This window comes from Athene noctua, chromosome 1, assembly GCF_965140245.1.
Source record: "Athene noctua chromosome 1, bAthNoc1.hap1.1, whole genome shotgun sequence".
Taxonomy (NCBI): Eukaryota; Metazoa; Chordata; class Aves; order Strigiformes; family Strigidae; genus Athene; species Athene noctua.
In genome coordinates, this window is record NC_134037.1 from 51,220,049 (window position 1) to 51,241,026 (window position 20,978).

At 40.9% G+C, this 20,978-nt stretch overlaps 1 protein-coding gene across 1 annotated transcript in view; it reads right to left on the reverse strand.

Moving 5' to 3' along the window:
• Positions 1-8,574, reverse strand: part of ATG5 (autophagy related 5) — an 84,607-nt gene extending 76,033 nt beyond the window's left edge. Inside the window, exons 1-3 of the mRNA XM_074896108.1 lie at positions 8,480-8,574; positions 7,549-7,709; positions 321-448 (exon numbers count right to left, since the gene is read on the reverse strand). Of these exons, the coding sequence (XP_074752209.1) occupies positions 321-448; positions 7,549-7,656 (236 nt within the window). The 5' untranslated portion in view covers positions 7,657-7,709; positions 8,480-8,574. The remainder of the gene's footprint in view (positions 1-320; positions 449-7,548; positions 7,710-8,479) is intronic.
• Between the last annotated feature and the right edge of the window lie 12,404 nt (positions 8,575-20,978).

A 20,978-nucleotide genomic window follows, 5' to 3' on the forward strand; every position in this document is an offset into this window, starting at 1 on the left:
TAAACAAAGATTTATTTGGCAGTTCTACTGCAAAATACAGTAAAGCCAAAGCCACAGACATTTGCTGTTACAGTAACTAGAACAAAAGCAATAGGTGCAGCACAGCCTCTGATTTATACATATAGTAATTACAAGCAGAATAATCAGACATATGTTCAACATTAAACATTATTCTGTTTTTCCCAGAAAACATGCTTTTCTTACACTCCTCTTTTGCCATCTTTGAAACCCAATGGAGCAATTTAGTTGAGGAAAAGTACTGACACCGTGCGGTAATTCTTTATATGATAAATTTAGTAAAGGTACAAAGTTAAACTCACCATTTCAGCGGTGTACCTTCATATTCAAACCATATCTCACTAACTTCCTCTTGCCTCATAACTTTTTGAAAGTGTTTCTTCACTTTGTCTGTTACCAGTGTCAAGTAGCTTATCCTTGGCAAAAGCAACTGAAAGAAAAAAAATTATAGAAGCTTTATGTATATATAAAATTTACTAAATTAATAAAAATCTGTAACAAGCATGCATTTTCAGAACCAAAATTCTGTCAGCGTTCTTTCCCCCCCCTTTAAGGTAAAATGTCTTTTGGACAGTTTAGTAACAGTCAATGAAAGACTATAAAATTATGTACTCAGAAGATGCAGAACAGTAGTATCCAATGAACACACACAAGTAAAAAAATAAGTTATTCTTTTGATGTGGTGGGAGGAAAAAGAGTGGAATTTATTTCCGTTTTTCTGTATTTAAGCAGGTCAAAAAATGAAGTTTTTAACCTTCTTCATATGAACAGATAGGAACATGTTCTAACTTCTTATTGAATAAAATGAGGAACTGTATATCACCTATTATTTCACAATGTAAATTCCTACAAAATTTTAGAAAGAAGAGAATGAAAACTAGCTGCTTAGGGATATGGCTTCCAAGTGAGTTTTATATTTCCAATAACCGACAATTTCCATTTTCTTTGCACTGGGTTTGCCAGTGCAACATGTTAGTCAAGGCTACCATGATTTTTCCATTATTTATTCTTTGCTCAGCTTCTAAAATCAGAAAGAAAACTGTCAATATTTTACCAGCTGCAACAAGACATCTTCTTATAGCTTTCTGGTATACTGTAATTTTTTCTCAAATGTAATGTTATGTACTATCCACAACAGAATTATGTGTTATTATTTGCAATGTCCTCCCCCCACCTTTTTTTTTTTAAGTCTTATGCCTAGTAACAGTGGTTAAGCAGATTGCATCAATCAGTATACTGACTGGTGACTGTATAGCACATTTACTTAAAATGAATCAGTCCATAAGCTTTAACGAACAATGCCTTTCAGTACCCCAATGAGAAAAGATTAATCTCCCTGTAAAATAACATCTAGCTTTAAACCATTTTAAATTAATCATATTCATCCTGTAAAGTTATTTTCATTTCCTAATTATTAATAAAATAGATGGGTCTAAGGAATAGATAAAAATAAATTATACTTTGCATATTTAGAGAAAAATAAACATTTGTTTTCCAGTACTCCTCATAACCAGTGTTGTTTCTTAAAATAGTTTCTTTATATTATATGGATAATGCTAGGCCTTAAGTGAATGTCTATAGTATAGACATTGCAAAATATGTAAGGATATATTTAGCTGACAGAAAATTTTATCTCGGCTGCAACATTCTTCCAGAATCTCTCCAATAATTAGACCACAACCTGATATATAAATAAGATAACATTTTGGCCATGATACTACAATTTATTTATAAACATCAGATTCACAGAATAGTATGGAGAGTAAATCAAGTGTTTATGAAAAATAAGATAATACTGCATTAGGTTACTAATTTGCATACACCCGTGAAACAACTAAATTTTAGGATTATATAAAACTACAAAAGATCAAGCTTCACCACTATCACAGTCATCAAGTCAGTTATCACTCAATCTTTTATGTACCATAGGTTTTCTTTTTACATCTGTTGCTCTTACTACCATCACCATATTGTTTCCACCTTCTTTCATTGGAGTCTAATTCAGCAAGGTAACCAAACACAGCCTTCAGTTTTAAAAGGTGAACAGTCTCAAATTCAACGAAGTCACGTATACACTCAAGTGAGAACTGGTACCTCTATGACGTGAATGACAAGATGATCTCCTTTATTAACATAATTCCACATATCTACATTGATTGCTCTTCAGACAACATAGTCAAGGCTATTCCAATCAAACCCCAATATTTTTGGTAATACTTCCATATTATTTCTGTGTGATATTTACAGTTAAATTAACGCTGACATATTCTAATATGAGACCTATTTGGATTGCTACCAAAGCCAATTTTCAGCATGCTGCATGTGGCATGGCCATACAGGAATTGATAAATATATTAAAGCATTATTGATTGCAACAGTGTTTAACATAACCCCTTAAACTGCATAACTAACTTTCTCTGTAAACTACTTCAGTTTGTAGTGTAGAACAACGACACAGCTTCTATTTCAACACATTTAGAGATCACAGACAATAACCTAACAGCATTTAACTGAATTTAACAGAATGTGGCCAGCACTCCAAATGGACCTCTCCAGAGTACAAAACCCAACAGTTAATCAGGTTAACAGGGACTGCCTGTTTTCCAGAGATGCTAAGCATTTGCAGCACCTACAGAACTCTTTTCGGTCTTCCCACCTCTTCTACCTTGCTACAGTTTTCCCCTTGCATGGGTGACATGAAAAGATCCAATTCTATCACTTCTCTAGCTGTAATTATCCTAAGGATTTACAAGTATACTAAATCTGTTAAGTGAGACCTTTAAAAGCATAGTGTAAAGACATTTTCATTTTGTTACCCCTTTTAATACCCCTTCTCCACCAGCTGTCTACATTCAGTGAAGGACACCTGTTGACACGAAACATTTTCATTCCAAAAATCCTGTGGTTTTTAAATGCTACTACTATTTCCTAAAATTTTTTTTTAGAAAAAAACCCTTAATGTATTTAACTATATGCTGGACTTTAGTCAATCTCTCTGACAGCAGAATCATGTCAATTGTTTTACAAAGGCCTCCATATGAAAACCATAATTCTACACAGCAGTTTGCCTTCTAGACTATTAGACACTCACAAGCTTCTCTAACACTTCAGCCATGTGGCAAGAAGCCTTCATTTTAGGCAATGCCATGTTCTCTAGAACAATACCTCTCCCACAAACACTTTTGCTACTGACTCCTAAACCAGTCCATGCAGGCCAAGGAGGCTATACTCCTTCAGTCCTTGGTTACCCTACAGCAGCACTTCAGTGATTATAGCAATTCTTGGTTTAGGGCTGTAATACCTAACTTAGAAAAAAACTACATGATCATATGACAATACGTACTAATCCAAGAGAAACATTCCACCAGGTCAAATTTGATCAATTGCCTTTTTTCTTTTTTTCTGACAAATAACCTTCTGTCAGCAGACTTAGTGCTAAAGGTTAGAACAATGCTACGAAAAACAAACACATCCAACGATGCAAGTAATGTAACAACTTCAACCTGAATGTAGAACTGATAAATTGCTACATAATACGCTAAACAACAGAATGCCCATGGTAAATTAAATAACCTACAGTACTGAATAGGCAAATACGTAGACAAGGTAGTATCAACGTTTCTAATGAACAGACTGAGTGCATATTTAGCATGGACTCAAGAGTTACCAATTTAAATAGCGTATGAGAGAAACTCACAGGAAAGCGCATGGTATAACACATAAGCAAATAACAGAAGAGAATCCCAGGTGTGATCCAAGTTGTTTGGCAACTGACTGACGTGCTGCTTGCTGATCAATGGCAGACGAATATAATGCTTGCTGCTCACTATGCTGTGTAACAAAGAAACATGAATGAAAAACCCACTTTCAGTTGAGCTTTGTGGCTGAGGAGCTGCCTCATCTGCCTTGTCCCTTAGAAAGGACAGACTTGTAAGAAGACTCAAGGGAAGTCTACAGCAGTCAGTGGGAGAATTGCTTTTAAGTGTCAAGACCAAGTAAGGATTCCTGAAACATTAAGTAAGGCTGGGTGCTTTTCCCTCCAGCAACCAGTTGTGTAAGTTTTCTCCCACTCGGTATAAAAACAAGAAGCTGGCATAAACTCCCTTAAAGTAGTCAAGAGTACATGGTATAAAGCCAAGTAGATGTTCATGACCTTTTGGGATCAGACCAACCATTGCAACAGTAATGAAGACAAGATAAACAAATCGCTCAGTACTAACAATTAAAAAAATAGCACCGAGAACACAAAAACCCCTAAAGTTCAGATTCACATGTGAATATTTAAGTCAATGACCATAGGCAAGGTAATTATTTAATCCTTTTAAAACAAACAGGTACTAGTTAAGACACAAGAATAATCAACTGGGTTTGACATGATTTCTAGCCCTAGCTTTGAAAGAAATCGTGAAAAACACGCACACAATTCCTATCTGCTCAGCTTAAACCAAAATAGCTATACAAAACTGACAGTGAGCAGGGGAGGAAGGGGAGTAAACAAATAACACTAGGAGTTCTTATAAAATTAAGAAAACAAAAGTCAATCACCAACTACATTACTAGGCAGAATAAATCCTGGTAGACTAGAACATGCCATCCCCAAGATTACACAAACTGCGACACCTTTCTTTTGCATGTTGCACATTGCTACAGTATTTAATCACAATAACCAGGAATGCATTCTGCCGAGGTTAACTGAAATGCAAGAAACAACTAATGCCTAAGTACACGCTTGCAATGTATTTTTGTGTAAGAAGAGTACCTCTCTAGCTACTGCCACAGGTTTTGTTGCAAAGCAACACACCATTCCACATGCAGAATGGATTATAAAAATGAAAAATTCTAGATTTAACAGGAACTGGACTTGGTCTGATCATCAGTGTATCCAGTATGAAGAAACAAAGCATCCTAACGTGGAACGGCTTCACGTTGTTCACTCTTACAGACATCTTAAGAAAACAACCCTTTTGATACTGGGCAAGCTTAAAGAGTGGTGCAGTAAAGTCTAGTCCCTTGGGCAGAGTATCATTCTAAGACTACCTTCTGCTGTAATTTTGTTCTTTACACCTGACAAATCTCAGCCAATGAGTACCCTGCTTCCTATACACATTTTACTTCCAACTGTTGTTCACACAAAGAAGCAGACAGTACACCATTTTACCATTTTAAAATAAAAATCATAACAATATTAAGACTAGGGAAAAATCAGATAGTTCAGCAAGAAGGGTAGCTCAGCCTAGCTGTTTCTAATTACGTTTCCACTCCAAAAACAAGCATCTGCAGGAAAGACTCCAAAGAAACTTGACATATCCTTTTCCAGCATAACTGTGCAGAAACCTACCTGGTCTGACTACAGGAAGAAATAGGACAGTGTTTTACCTAAGCTGCTTAGTCTAGATGTCACTGCTCTTTCCAAAAGATACATACAAGCTCATCTTAAATTAGCTCTGCTACCCCCATGCAGTGCCATAATGTGATACACACATACACCCCTGTGTTGTGCTAAGACATCTAACAGATATGGGTCTCCCATCCCACTACTCACAACAAACTGAAATCCACCACACAGATTCAGGGTTGTTTTTCTAACCTCTCACCCTCCAGGTCTGTATCTTCTTCCTTCTTCATAAAGCACACTCCTCAGAGCACAAGCTTTCTTCCCCTGTTAACATAACAATGCCAGCATTTCCTTCCCATTTACGGAAGGCAGTCTGGAACACTGGGGTCATACCTATATTAACAAGTACGGAGGTGTAATAAGAGAAGACATGTAAAGCTGAACAGTTGGTGTCAAGAGCTGGGAATATTCACTACATATGCTTTTTTTACTTCAGTTTTAAGGATTCTGATGGTTTTTACCTCAATTTAGCTCCAGTTTGATCCCAAACACTAAATGCCCATTAGCAGCTGAAGCACATCTGCTTCAGGTTCACATGAAAATGATTCAGCTTGTGGGCTGTAAGACTGCTGGGTGATGTAAACCTGGACACAGTAAGTGGAAAGGATGAAGACTTGCTTCAGAAATGCACTCCAGATCTTAAACACATTAACGTAAATGCACTCTGAAACCATGATTTAAAACCTTGATTGTGATTCTAACCTTCTGCTATTATAAATTCTTGGTCCCTTCAAGAAGCAAAGGTCCAACATGACCTGAAAAGGGAAGAAGCTAAAGTTTTTGAATTGTGATCCGTGAATAACCAGATTTCGCAGAAATAGAGAATTAAGCCCTGAGAATTTTTCTGCACACATTAAGTGGACTAAATAAAATAAACCCCACCAGGTTAAAACTATCTCCTTGGCTTAGAAAGGTAGCCACACCACGAAGATACCATGGCTTCACGGTTTCCATGCTGATGTTAAAGAGATCAAGACTGCATGTCTCTATACTTACTCATATCTTTCATGTAGCTCCTATACAATATATACATATATATTTAAACTCATATATATATATATATACACACACACACAAAATTTTAAGTCTGAGATTTCTAGATAGGTCAGATGCATTTGGCAACAGTTCAACCATATGAAGTGCTTCTGTTTTACCAGTGGTGAAACTAAAACATCAAAAGATGAGTACTATCATCACTGAACAAAAAGCATTAATGCTTTATTAGGCTTCAAAACCCCACTGAATACACATGTAAATCAGAAACTGATGATACAAATATTTTTCTCCTGTGTTTAATAGTATCTTTATCCAGTAATATTTTCAAAAAGAGTAGAACAGGATTATGACAAGGATTTCAGAATCACATAAAAATTCACAGTACAAGATTTTCCTCCCACATACTTGTTACATTTCAAATTTAAGTTTCACTGAATCAGCTAACATTCTCTTGCAATCAAACGTCTATTAGGTGCCAAAAGAACGAAAACTGCTGAGTATGCTATAAATAAATACCACATGATTACAGAAGGCACTTCTAGTTTTCAACTCAAACACATCCATCATCCTCATTTTTATAATTGGCTAACAATCCAGTTCAGGTACTGTACTGTTAAGACACTGTAGCTGCTCTTCCTCCATCCAAGCTAGATCATTCATGGCTGCTAGCATTTCAAGAACAGAAAACAAGCAGAAGTTATCTGTGAAGAGAAATACTGGAGCCAGTGATGGTTACGAGTTTGTGTTACATGGGCGACTGATCTTAGTCTTTAAGACTGCACAAAGCTCTGAGTGAAGATATTTCTGTAGTAAGGTAAAGTAAAAGTTTTCTCCCTTCTTCTGGACGTTATCCAAGTACATACAAACTCAAAAGCCTCCTACTTTTACCTATTTACTTGTTAACTTTTTAATAATTTTTTTAAGAACTTAATTATCTGCAATAAGTTTCTCTCACTGGTAAAGAGAGATGAATCATGCAATGTGGTCATACAGTTTACTTTCAGAAAGTACCAGGAGTAAGAAGAAAGAAACTGGGCTTTTTTCTTTTTTACAACATGTAGTAGAACACACGATGAGAATGAAGGAAACAAACATAACTATGGCATTGGACTATCTGTGACTACCTTCGTTATACTCACATAGTAAGGTTCAGCTTCCCTCTCAGTTATTTCATCCTGATACAGAGTGAAACAGGTCGGTATTCGTCCAAACCACACATCTCGAAGTACATCTTTGTCATCTGTCATTCTTCCAATGGATAGTGAAGCACATGTAGATCAGTTTGCTTCTTCAGCTAGAACTGTAACCCCGTTCCCCCCCAAAGAAACAAAGTCAGCACGACTGCAAATAAAAAACATCTTGTTGAAGGTTCCCAACGCTGCCACCGAGACGTTAAACGCATCAGTTTGGACGAAGAATGAGTTTAGGCCTCTAAATTACACTTTCCAAACTACAAACACGCGGTTTTGTAGCTGATGGTTTGCTAAGCCTGCATCACGCCCCAGCTGCAGAGGTAAAGGGACGTCTCCCGTTACAGCCTTGCCGTCACCGCGCAGCTCCCACACCCCCCTGAGGCCCCGGACCCACGGGCAGCCAGCAGAACCGGTGTCCGCAGACGGGCAGGACGGGAGGCAGCGACGGCAACGACGAAGCGAGCAGGTTTCTAGCCGGGGGCGCCGCGGGCCGGCCCCGGGGGGAGCCACCGAGGCCGCAGGACGGGCCCAGCACTGAGCCGCGCTGAGACCCGGAGGCGCTCGCCCAGCAGGCTCGGGGCAGCGGCCCGGCCCGGCCCGGCCAGGCCCCGCGGAGCCTGCCTGCGTCCCTCCCTCCCCGGCGGCCGGCCGAGGTGAATCAGCAGCGCACGGCGCGGCGGCGCTCCCGCCTCACGGGGCCGGACCGAGGAGCCCCGGCGTGCTCTCCCCGAGCAACGGCAAGGCCGGGGGGCGGGCCCAGCGGCCCCGCCCCAACCCGTCGGGGGCGAGCGGCGCCCCGCGGGGGGTGGGCGCGCCGCGGGCAGCCCCGCGGAGGGCGGGGGGGGGCGGGTGTGAGGGCGGGGGGGGCCGCCCTTACCTCAGTCCCGACCCACGCCACTGCCCGCGCGCGGGGTGCGCGGCCCGCCAGCCAGGAACTGAACCGCCGCCCCGCCCCCGCCTCGGCCACGCCCCCCGCCCCGCCCTCCGGCGCACGCGCTGTCCGGCGCCCGGCTTCCGCCCGTCTCCCGGCGGGCAGCCCCCCGCGCGCCCCGCCCCTGGCCGGCGCCGGAAGCCGGAAGCGGGGCGGGAGGCGGCGGCCGTGCTGCCGGGGCGCTGCGCCCGTGCCCGGGCCCCTCCTGAGGAGCCGGCGGCGTCGCGCAGGCGATAGGCCGCGCTCCTGCCAGCGCGCGGGAGGCGGCGAACGTTGATGCGGAAAGCTGTGGGTGCTCACGGGTTTAAATGCTCTTTGGAGGATTTTGAGAGCGATCTAACCACTTAAGCCCTCTGTTCTCTCTTACCCGATCGCGCTCTTTTCCTGTAGTAGATTTTATACACCGTGGTTTTATACCGCGGTCACAGGAGGGTGAGGAGCACCTGCTGCCACCAGGAACGTCTTTTACATACCAAAGTATCATTCTGGATCAGTTTTTATCAGCCTAACGTGTGCAAGTTGGCCGTGAATTCCATCTCTGCATTTTAAAGAACACTTCCTGCAATTCTGTCACTCCGCAAATCCCCATCTCCATGTCCTACAACTGTCGGAGTGGACAGGAAGGACAGCGCTTTGCAGGTGGGAGGGAACACCATAATTCTAAGGAAAATCTGTGTCATAGCTTCCTCGCTAACGTGTGTCCGACACTAGCAGTTGTCAAACCGGGGTTCTTCTGTGGCAAGACGTACAGCTGTAGCAAAGGTATTACAACTGGTATTTTGGCAGTTAACATTTGAAAGAAAACATAAAATGAGTTTTTACCTGATGTGGATGGCACGCGCTGCAATTTCAGTAATGCGATGTTCTTGCTATGCTGGCTTGTAGCCACCAGATGTCATGCAGTGGCCACTGCTGCCGAAGGGGCTGAAGGAATTCAAGAACTAACTAGTTACTGCTTTTTGCGCGTTTTACCCAAAGACTGGCATTTAAAGGAATTCGTACGTTGCTGATTCAATCGTATGATCGGGGAAATTTTAGTATTTTTTCAGTCATCTGAAAGATTAGAGAAGCCTGAACAGCTGGTTTTATTTTTTCCAGTTTAAATAAGCTTGTCATGATCACCTCTGTTTGATAAAACATGATGTTCTGAACACAAGCCCTATTATAAATTATTAGAGGAAAACCTCAATTTTTTTTGATAACGCTCTATAAGCAAAAAGTTTAGCTTGTGGCACTTCTGTGATTTGGGACATACACAGTGAAACTTTCCATATCTTCTCTCCGAGGGTTTTTGTGACACATTTAATCGAAAAACAGATAACTGGTGTACACCTGGAGTAAACTTCATATTCGGTATGGTCTACCCTAAAGCACGGGGAAACCCGGCACGTAGCACATGCTATAGGGCCAGGGCTTTAGGCTCTCAAGTGACCAGTTCCCTTACGCTCCTAAATATAGGCAACTTCTACTTGCCTTGGGCGCACGTACTGGGCAGCACCTCTAAAGAGCATGCTAATGCTGAGATGTTGGAAGGGGAGGGATTCCTCTGGAAGTATTCCCTGTGCACTCACAACAGTTTAACTGGTGTGGATGGTGTGGAAATGACTGTCTTGCAGACCTGTAATGCAAGAAACTTCAGGATGCAAAAGGAAAAGGACACTTCCATGGAGAATGGCGCAGAACTGATCCCAAAATTACAAAGGCCCAACCCACAACCACTGGTCATTGCTACAGGCTTCTCTATGGATTTCTGCCAGGAACCCCCTTAATGCTGTTACAGGTCCGTTGAAACCGGTCTGATGAGGATGCGTTGACTAGTGGAGCTACTGTGAAGTGCTAGCACCACCAAAAAAAAAAAAAAAAAAAAAGTAGTTTGCCCTGGTTACAAGATTTGCAAACTTTCAGAAAACTTTACACGTATGAATTTCCCTACAGAAAACCAAAGAGAACCACATGTTTATTCTGTGCCCTTTCCTCCTATGAGTTCCTCAGAGTTCTTCTACAGGAAAGAGTTGCTTCAGTAGCACTGGAGCATTTGACTGATCATAGTAGCAGCATCACTAAAGATAATGCCAGCTTGTACTGAAAAGAAGGTGGCCCAGAAACATCCACTGGCACAACTGCTCCCAGTCGTTTTTTCCTCACGAGCAGGTCTGCAGGCACTGCTATTAGTAGTAATACTGATAGTGTGTATATACCAAGGATGTGACCCATTCTTGATGCTGCCTGTGCTTTCCTCCTGAGGTCTTACTTAACCTTTACTGCTACAGCTCTCAAAGCACACCACTGGCCAGCTCGACTGTGTAATCGGCGTTCTGTTGCTTACTAATGACAACTCCCAAACAGACCAAACATTCACTTTTGCATTATTCTCTCACGTATATTATAAGGAACATAAGGCACCTGACTCAGGCATATGTATTCCTCTCCATAGGCTGCAAACTGAACACCGCTGAGTGCCCAAGACTTTTGCTGGATCTAGATACAAGATGTTAAGTAGAGAATAAAACACAGTAAGTTATAAAGTGAGATAACTTGCTCTTAAGAGTATCTTCCTATTTAAACATCTTAGCAAGCTGCTGCTGTAGTTACCAGACACAGATGAAGAAAGATACATTGTAAAATCTGTGTGAGATTATAAAGACAGTAGTTCTATAGGCAAATTGGGCTCTGCTACCAAGATGAACTTGGTTGTAGAAAAATACATGAGATATAATGTAACTACTGAACAAGTAAAGTAGACCTGAAGTGAATGCCAACTTTTCTGTTAATATGACTATAAATAATGAACCTGAATTCAAACAAAAATAATTGCTAGGATGGAATGTCAAAATAAATACAATAAAAAAGGAATTACCTCCTTTGGAATATTGTTTTCCATGTTGTTATCTAAGTTGCATTATCACTCAGCAGAATGGACCAGTCTAAATTGGAAGGGAAAGAGCTTAACAAACATATTTCCAGTTCCAAAGATCCTCAAGCAGTATTCCCCCATTTTAAACGTCATCATCAGACAACACACCGTGAGTCATTCCCTAAATGGCACCCAAATCAAAACACCTGTTTGTGAGTACCCGTGGAATGTGAAGATGCTTGTAAAGAACAAGATTATAATTAAAGATGCATTAATTCTAACAGAAAGACAAGAAATGGAACAGATGGTTTACATATTTGTGGGCAGTTATGTTTTTGTGTAATGGCAATGGAGATTTGTAAACAATCACTGTATAATTTAGGCTGGAAGGGACCTTTGGAGTCCTTTCCTGACCTCTAGGCCAACATCCCTTCTCAAAGCAGGAGTAGCTACAAAGTTAGATCATCCTGGGGAAGGCAAATAATGCCAACATTTGGTTCCTTAAAAGTCACCTGAAATAAAATGTGGATATTCCTCTATATATTTTTCATATGGAATGAATTTAATGTGGGTTTCATAGAACTGGTATTTTATGGCACCTACATATACACAAAGTAAGGATCATTCATATGTATAACAAAGGAGCCTGGCAGGGGGACAAAAAATTCCTTTTATTCAGGCCTGACTCCATTAAATCAATGACAAAACACACAAAGATATGTGAAACCTAACTTATTCATGTTGCTTCATTAGGAACTGATCAGGAAGCACTATGTTTTCCCTTCATTTCCCAGCAGTTTTCAATAGAAAGCAAAACATATTTTGTTTTCATTTCTTAGCTATCGAGTATGTAAACAGAAACAGATTGTGAGAATCATTAATGTACACCTTTAACATGCAACAGTGAGTAAGACTCAACTGAAACTCAAAATGCTGCTATTTATATCTAGCTAAATAGTTCATTGTTGCCTACTCCCAGTGAAGAATTAATTTGATTAATTATGCGAGAAGCTGATTCATTCCTCTGAAACCTGTCTAGAAATATTACAAGATACAAATACTACATCTGATGGCACAATGTTTTCCAGATACAATTTTAATTTATATGTTTGTGGGGGCAAAAAATCACTCTTATCTGAATATAATTGTCCTTTCATGCCCTCTTCACCTACTAATATTTGTCTTCTACAACAGCTGTGTACATTTGTAAATATACTAGACTGCTTTTAAACTCTTGTCTGAATAACTGAAGTGTGCTGACAGCTGTCCTATTTTTCCTTCATGGTAAGTAAAACTCTGGTTTACTTTGCTGATTTCCTATTTTAATTACAACTTTAAATTCCTAAGTCATATTTTGGACTATCAAAATAATCTTTTATTGCTAAAACAAGTGACTGGACATTAGGAACTCCTAGCTCTAAGCCTGCTGCTTAGTATTTACGTTGAATAAAATTTTTTGTGTTTGCTACTTTGTTGTAGCCCTATTAAGACATCTTGGTCTTACAAGGGAGGGAAATACCATTTTAAAAGATTCACAATATGTATATGTGGAGATTTCTGATGAACATAAATCAGATCAGAAGATTTCTTTTTTAATATATTAATAGTGCCAACAACCATTTGTTCACTTGGCTAGATTTTCACCCCTCTGCATGTTGGCTAAGTAATACTTATTCTGTTAAGTGTTGTCACTTATCAAAGAGGAGTGTCACCTATTCAAAAGGCAGTAGGATGGTGATTCTCGACGATTCCCTTTTTTCCTGTTGGAAATACTGAAAGAGAGGTTAATGGCTTTGTCAGTACTATCTTGGCATGTGACAGGATTGGCTCCATCTATGTTTGATACATAAATTTAGCTGTTTATGACTAAGGATCACCCCTAATTTAGTGCTGAATCATGAAGTAAATTGGTCAGGAAGTAAAACAAAAATATAAGGACAATAATACAATAATCCTGTGCGGTTTGGCTATTGGAACAGCCTTTAGCTTGTTTACTTTTAGGCAAGAAGATGTTTCGCCCTTAATCTGAACAGAAAGCTCCTGTTAATGCTGTTGGAATGTCAACTTCTGAGACAAAGGCAGTCCAGTCCTCAGTACAAGACACCCGTGTGTCACCCAGTATTCAGGAACTCCCAGAACTGAAACTAGCATTAACTGCTGTTTATTGACAAGTACTCTTTTATACCTTGGTAAGAAGAGTTCTTGCTGTACAGCTTTATATTAAAATCCTTTCAGTAAGGATTTAATCGATTTTCTGTGTTACACTGCATAATTTCAAGCATCAGAGTTAAGAGAGTCATCCACAGATACACATTATAACCTAGTCTGTTGGCTAATTTATGAAATCTGACATACTATTGCAATAAATTATCAAATATCTTCGAGGTTCATAGGTAACACAGTGCTGTGTGGTGTAGGTACAGCAGGCCAGATTCCCTGCCCATACAAGTCACCGTGGCTTCAGAAAAGTGATTTTATATTCTCAGTAAACCTGTGTGTCTATTACATCTGACCTAGACCACAGTTTCTTTCTTAGCTTTCTGAAAGGAAATACTTCTGATTTGTACTAAAATACAGGATTTCTCTATCCCTGACAAAATTATTTTTGTGGTATGACTGGATATTCTTCAGCAGTTTTACCTAGGGAATTAATTTTTCTCAGTGATTCCAAATTCACTTTGATAATTTCGTAGTAATAAAGTCTCAGTAACTCCAGTTCTGAAGCTCTATCTTTGTTTTTCCATCAATGAAGTGTGTTAAGGAGGTTTAAATTTACAAAGACATTTTGGTAAAATTAAAATCAATATTGTATGCGTGTTCTTCTGTTTTTTCTCTGTTGTATTTGTTACATGAGCTAGTTCTTAAATCACTCTGATTTCTCAGGGAAAAAAGTAAGCATAACATGCATATAAAATAGGAAGTTGGATGATAGCACTGATGGGGAAAAAAGTAGAGATCCTAAAGCCTATCTGATTCCATAAGAAGTATAATTACCAGTGGCCTCACCAGTGCTAAGTGGGGGGAAACAATCACTTGCCTTGGTTTACTGACCACACTGTGCCTAAAGTAGCTCAGTATGTTCTTGGCCTTCACTGCTGCACAGGAGTTTGCATTTGCCTCTGTCAAGCTCCATGATTTTTCCACTGGCTCATTCCTCTCATTTGCTGGGATCCCTGTGAATGGCAGCTCAGCCCTCCAGCATATCAGCCACCTCTCCCACATCCAGAAACCCAAGTGTATGTTCCAGCTTATTGACAAGGTCAATGATAAAAATGTTAAATGGCACTGGCCCTATAGTACTGATGCTGGAGGAATGCCACTAGTAACCAGCTTTTGTTTAGACTTTGTGGTGGTTTGGCCTTGGCTGGATGTCATGTGCCCACCAAAGCTGCTTTATCGCTCCCCTCCTCAGCTGGACGGGGGAGAGAAAATATAACGAAAGGCTCATGAGTTGAGATAAGGATAGGGAGAGATCGTTCACCAGCTGACATCATGGGCAAAACAGACTCAACTTGGGGAAGACTAATTTAATTTATTTCCAATCAAATCAGCATAGAATAATGAGAAATAAAAACTAAATCTTAAAACACCTTCCCCCTACCCCTTCCTTCTTCTCAGGTTCAATTTCACTCCCAATTTCTCTACCTTCTCCCTCCATGTGACACAGGGGCATGGGGAAGCGGGGGTGCGGTCAGTTCACCACATATTGTTTCTGCTGCTCCTTCCTCCCCAGGAGGAGGACTTCTCACACTCTTCCCCTGCTCCAGCATGGGGTCCCTCCCACAAGGGACAGTCCTCCATGAACTTCCCAAACGTGAGTCCTCCCCACAGGCTGCAGCTCTTCATGAACTGCTCCAGCATGGGTCCCTTCCATGGGGTGCAGTCCTTCAGGAACAGACTGCTCTAGGTTGGGTCTCCCACAGGGCCACAAGTCCTGTCAGAAAACCTGCTCCAGCATGGGCTCCTCTCTCCATGGGGCCACAGGTCCTGCCAGAAGCCTGCTCCAGCATGGGCTTCCCACAGGGTCACAGCCTTCTTTTGGCATCCCCCTGCTCTGCCATGGGGTCCTCCCCGGGCTGCAGGTGGTTCTCTGCTCCACCATGGACCTCCATGGGCTGCAGGGCTGAATTGCTAAGGCTTGGACAACAGGCCCAAGCCAGAGTTGACCTATAGATGAATCCTGCATATTTTATAACTGATAACCATTGTGCTAGTAGGTATTGTACTAAGTTATAACAACCCACTTATGCTGATGTAAAAAGTGCTAAAGCATTGAAATACTGAAGCTTGAACCACAGGCCCCAAGCCAAAGCTGCTAACTTAGTCTGGAATCATCAACAAAGTATGTAAGCTCACTAGTGAAAGATACGGCCTAGAATATAATCAGTAGTGAGAACAAAATGCTGAGAGAATGTATCCAAGTTCCCTTGTTTAGCCTTGTTCAAGGCTGAGAACCCAAGTATCTGGCCTTGTTAGAAACTTCCCTTGGTTTCCCCCCCCGAGCCCTGGCCAGGCTGTGGGTGGAATCCAACAAGAGAATGAAACCAGAATTTTTCTGCTCAAAACAAAAGTGCCAGCTATTCTGGCTTGTCGATCTCTTGTATATATAAGGCTGGACCTGCTCACAGCGACTTTGGCAGCCTCACCTACAGGTGGACACACCGCGTAGGATTTCCCCCTTGCCGGGACAGGCTCTGCAAACCCTCGCTGTAACCGGGGCTGCCCAGCCACTGCGGGGCTGGGTGATGGTAACGTGTGCAAGTGGTGAGGGATCTTTCTTAATCACTATTCTCTCTCTCATGTAGTAATGATTTGATGCATTACCCTGTATTTTCCTGTTTGTTGCTTTAGGTGCAATATTCTGCCTTTTCTTACTGCATGTCTTCTGTATTACTCTGTTACATTATTTGGTTATCACCAATAAAATACACCTACTCTTTTCACTCTGGTGTCCGAGTTTGATTGGTATCCTTAATCAGCAAAACAAGGGCACAGCCTGCCTCACCATGGGCTTCACCGCAGGCTGCAGGGGAATCTCTTCACTGAGAGATAAGTCAGTGATCTCAGATCTCTTCACCCCTCCCTCTTCACTGACCTTGGTGTTGGCAGAGTTGTTTCTCTCACATATTCTCACACCTCTCTTCTGACTGCTGCTAGTGTTGTGCAGAGGTGGTTTTTTCCCCCTTGTTAAATACGTTATCACAGAGGCACTGCCGTTGTCACTGACTGGCCCGGTTTTGGCTTCATCAGACACAGAGGAAGCTTCTAACAGCTTCTCATGGAAGCCACCCCTGTAGCTCCCCTGTTTACCAAACCTTGCCAGGCAAACCCAGCGCAACCTTGAACCATTAACTACTCCCTGAGCCCAGCAATCCAGCCAGTTTTTCACCCACCTTGCAGTCTACTCATCCAGTCCACATCTCCTCAGTTTAACTACAAGTATACTATGAAAGACTGTGTTGAAAGTCTTGCTTCAGATAAGCTACATCTGTAACTCTTATTCAGAGCCAGCCATTTCATCATAGAAGGCAATCAGGTTGGTCAAGGATGATTTAAACTTGATAAATCTCTACTGTTTCTCTACTGTTTCCAGTCATCCTTCTATCCTTCATGTGCCTGAAATGGGGAAGACTTGCTCCTTACTTTTCCCAGGAGCCAACCAGGTTGTAGGTCTATCTTCCTGGCGTTTTACAATATTGATGTAACGTTTGCCTTTTACCGGCAACTGGGGAGTTCCCTCATTGCCACAGCCTTTCAAAAGTGATGAAGAGCCTCACAAAGCCATTTCAGTTTCTGTGGATGCATCTCATCTGGTCCTATGTCCGGAATTACTTAAATTCTCCTTAACTGGATCCTCCTGTACAGTGGGTAGTACCTCATTCCTCCCAGTTTGCTACTAGGCACAGAGACCTGGCCTTGCCAGTAAAAAACAAGGCAAAGAAGGCATGAAGTCCTTCAGCCTATGTAGTTTGTCACTAGGTCCTTTCTAGCTTGCCTGCACTATTTAGCAGTGAGCTTACATTTTTCTTTACCTTTCTTTCAAGGCTGCTTACCCTTGCTGTAGAAGCCCTTCTTGTTGCCCTCTACATCCCTAGGTGGTTTCAACCCCAGTCTTTCCTAATTTGACTCTTGCATGCCTGGGTGATGCTTCTAGATTTCCTAGTAGCCCGTCCCTGCTTCTGCTTTGTGCATACTTCCTTTCTGTGTCTGAGCTCAGCTAGAAATTACCTCTTCAGCCAACCTGGCTTCCTGTCATATCTGCCCATCTTCTTGTGTAATTATGATGAGCCATTCTTGTGCTTCAAGGAGATTTTATTGGAAGATCAGCTCTAATGGGAACGTCTTCTTTCTTGGCTCCCCAGCGATTCCTGCCTACCCATTACCTGACCAAACTGAAGTCCATGATCATGAAGTCCAGGTCTTTACTCTGCTACATTGCTTTCTCACTTGCTTAACATCTTAAATTCAACCTGTTTCTCCACTTCTTTTTAGGCTTTGATCTTCGTACTCTGATGAACCTGCTTAAAAGCCTTTCTGAATAGATTAGCAAGACTGTTGGGAAAGATGCTCTTGCCTCTCTTTCTCACACTGGTGCCATCACCCCCGACCAGTCCCTGCTCCCAGAAGACAATCCATGGGCACAGAAGTCAAAGGCCCTGCCTGTGACACCAACCTTTGGCTTTGATCTTCAAGACACATCCTCTCCTACTGAGCCCATTTCCTTGACTGGTAGGATCAAAAAGGAACACCACCTTGGTCTCTTTACCACAGCTTAGAGCACAGCAGTTATCTTTGATCTGCTCAAGGTCTCTTTTGGCAGCAACACTTGTGGCCAGATGGGTAAGCAGAAATAGAGAGTAATAGTGCAAAGAGAGTAATAGATAGTAATAGTCCAAAGACTTCATCAATCCTTCTGTGGTGTCCCACATTGGGGCCCAGAACAAGCAATCAGCTACCCAACAGCAGGTCTGACCTGCAGGTGGATGCTTCGGCCCCTAGAGAAGGGAGTCTCAGCCACTGTTACCCACTACTTCACTGGTTTCAGCCAGTTTGGGATTTTTGTTGGATACCCCTGGAATTCCCAATGGACTGCTCTGATTTTAGGCATCCCCCAAAACCTTCTATCACACATAAATTTTACTATCTTGCTACATATCATAGCTCATAAATAAATGTTTAAATAAGAACAATCTTATTAGAGATGTTTAAGTAAGTCCATTACTTGTTTCATCTCATATTGATTATTCTTTTTCTTTTAGTCTATGACAGCTCTTTTTTCTCTCAACCTGTAAGTATATAGTTTCCCTGATAACTTATTGGGAAGGGCATGGTTATAGAGACTGAATAAATTTCAGCTTACTCATTCTCCTTCATCTACTTTTTTGGAGACCAGCTAGTAGATAACTCCCTAATTATTGTTTATTGATGGTAGAAATTCACTGACCTGTATTCTCATGGTCACTCTCTGTGCTTGTTTTAAATATTACATCCTTATTCTCTGTGATTGCAACTGGTTATCATGGGAAAAGCAAATGCTGACAAACAGCTCTGCCACTTCATGCTTCTACTCCCTGGGACTTCCGATAACTGGTTTGCTTCATCAGGCTGTTTCAACACCTCCTCTTTTGGATAACTTTTCATGGGACAGTGCAAGGTCTAGATTCATCTGAGAAGAGGACAGAGCTGATGGCTGCACAGAGCGGTGCTGGCTGAAGGATTTCACAGGGTTTTCACACAGACAAAAGGGCTTTGTAATATACAGAATACAGGAGGAAGAGTGACTGGTAAACATAGCTATGAACAGTTTCAATTTCCTAGTGATGCTCCTATATTATCTGCAGATATATAGGAACAGTTATGCTTTTAATTACATCTGGTCAACTTAATATTTAACTACAGATTCTTTAGCACCTAACTAGATTACAGAAAACTGGAAAGCTCTTGGATTTGTAACAGGACATTCATATCCCATAGCAATTTAATCAGCTGTGCTTATGCTTCAGTCTTTAGCATTTTGGTTTTAGACTGTAAATTGCTGAAGATAGAGACCTGCCTTCCTATATGCTTGTACATTTCCCAGCTCATTTGTTACTCAGTGTAAATAAAAACAAATAACTGATAATCATGTATTTAATTTTCAGGGCTACTGATTAAGTAATATACTTGGAATCTCTATAAAGTAATTAAGTTTGTGGTAGTTTCTAACTTCCTTCTTAAAAACTAAAAGAGAAAGATCCTATCCTAACTTAGGTCATGCTGGCTGATAGAATTCTTTGAGAATATGATGAAAATACAATAGAATGGCATTGCTGATTTAGTCGAATTTAAATTTAAAAATATTCTCTAAGTCTTCCAAATTAATTTCAACCTAGAGAATAATTAAAATTTCGATCAGGATGCAAAATAAGAACACAAGATGTAGCTTACCTTTTGGGCAATCACAAAAGTGTAGCAGTATTATGGTCACTAACTAGTGGAAAACTGGAAAGCAAGAGAAACAAAGCCATAAAATATTAACCCAGAAATAGATATGTTTCAGCAAAGCTGTACCTACTCAGAAAAACAGAAGCACATCCTGATATTAAGCAGTAAATTAATACTTGCCATTATTATATTCCTAATGTCTCATTATTATGTTAATTTTGGTATTTTTTAATTGAATTGATTTATAGTCTTATTAGTATACGTTTAAATTGTGACTATGGGAGAACAGAGTGCTAGAATTAACATTCTTTTATTTTATTTTAAATCAAACTTCAGAGGAGCCTGGAGCCTCTGATGCACAGAGTAGCACGATGATGCCAATCAATGGCATCCTACCCTTGCGAGAAGCAGCATCTCCTGCCTCCCACTCAGCGTCTATCAGTCTACAGAACCACCAAGATGGGAAAGAAAAAGAAAATTTGCCATAATGTGGCATGTTCTTTACTCTAAGTAGCATCCACAGCATTTGTTTCAGTCTAGTTATAGAGTCTGTTTACTCATCACTATTTTATCTTCCCCTGTTACAGTTTCAGGAAGGAAAAAAATACTTACTGAAAAACCTCAGATACCAGACAAATGCCATAGTGAACCAATGTTGGCATTAAGGGAGCTGGTATGAAAAACATAGCATACCTATAGTGTCTTACAGATTTTACTGTTCAGCTTGAGACCAGGTACAGAATCTTTATGTACATTCTCTATGAAAACTGACAAGTCCAGAGACTGAAAGCTTGACAAAACTATGAGATCAAAAAAGTATGGAGGAAACATTCATCTTTTGCAGGGGGACAGAAGAATACAATACTTGGATACTCAGAGAAAGACTGAAGTAGGTTGTAGGTGTTGTCTTGGCTTTGTACTGACACTGCACTTCAATGAAAGGTAGTTATCATTAAGAGAAAAGTAACATCGGACTGTCATTAACAGAATGAGAAAAATACTTTTTTCAGGTAACAAAGAAGGAAACCCCCATAAGAAATGTCTTCTGTGGGATGTTTGTTTTTTTTTTTTTTTCCGTGAACTGAGTGGAGGAGGAATGAAAACTACTACCACACTTGTATTAGCAAAAATAAAAGTGATGTCCTACAGTGGGAACTCCTGAACATT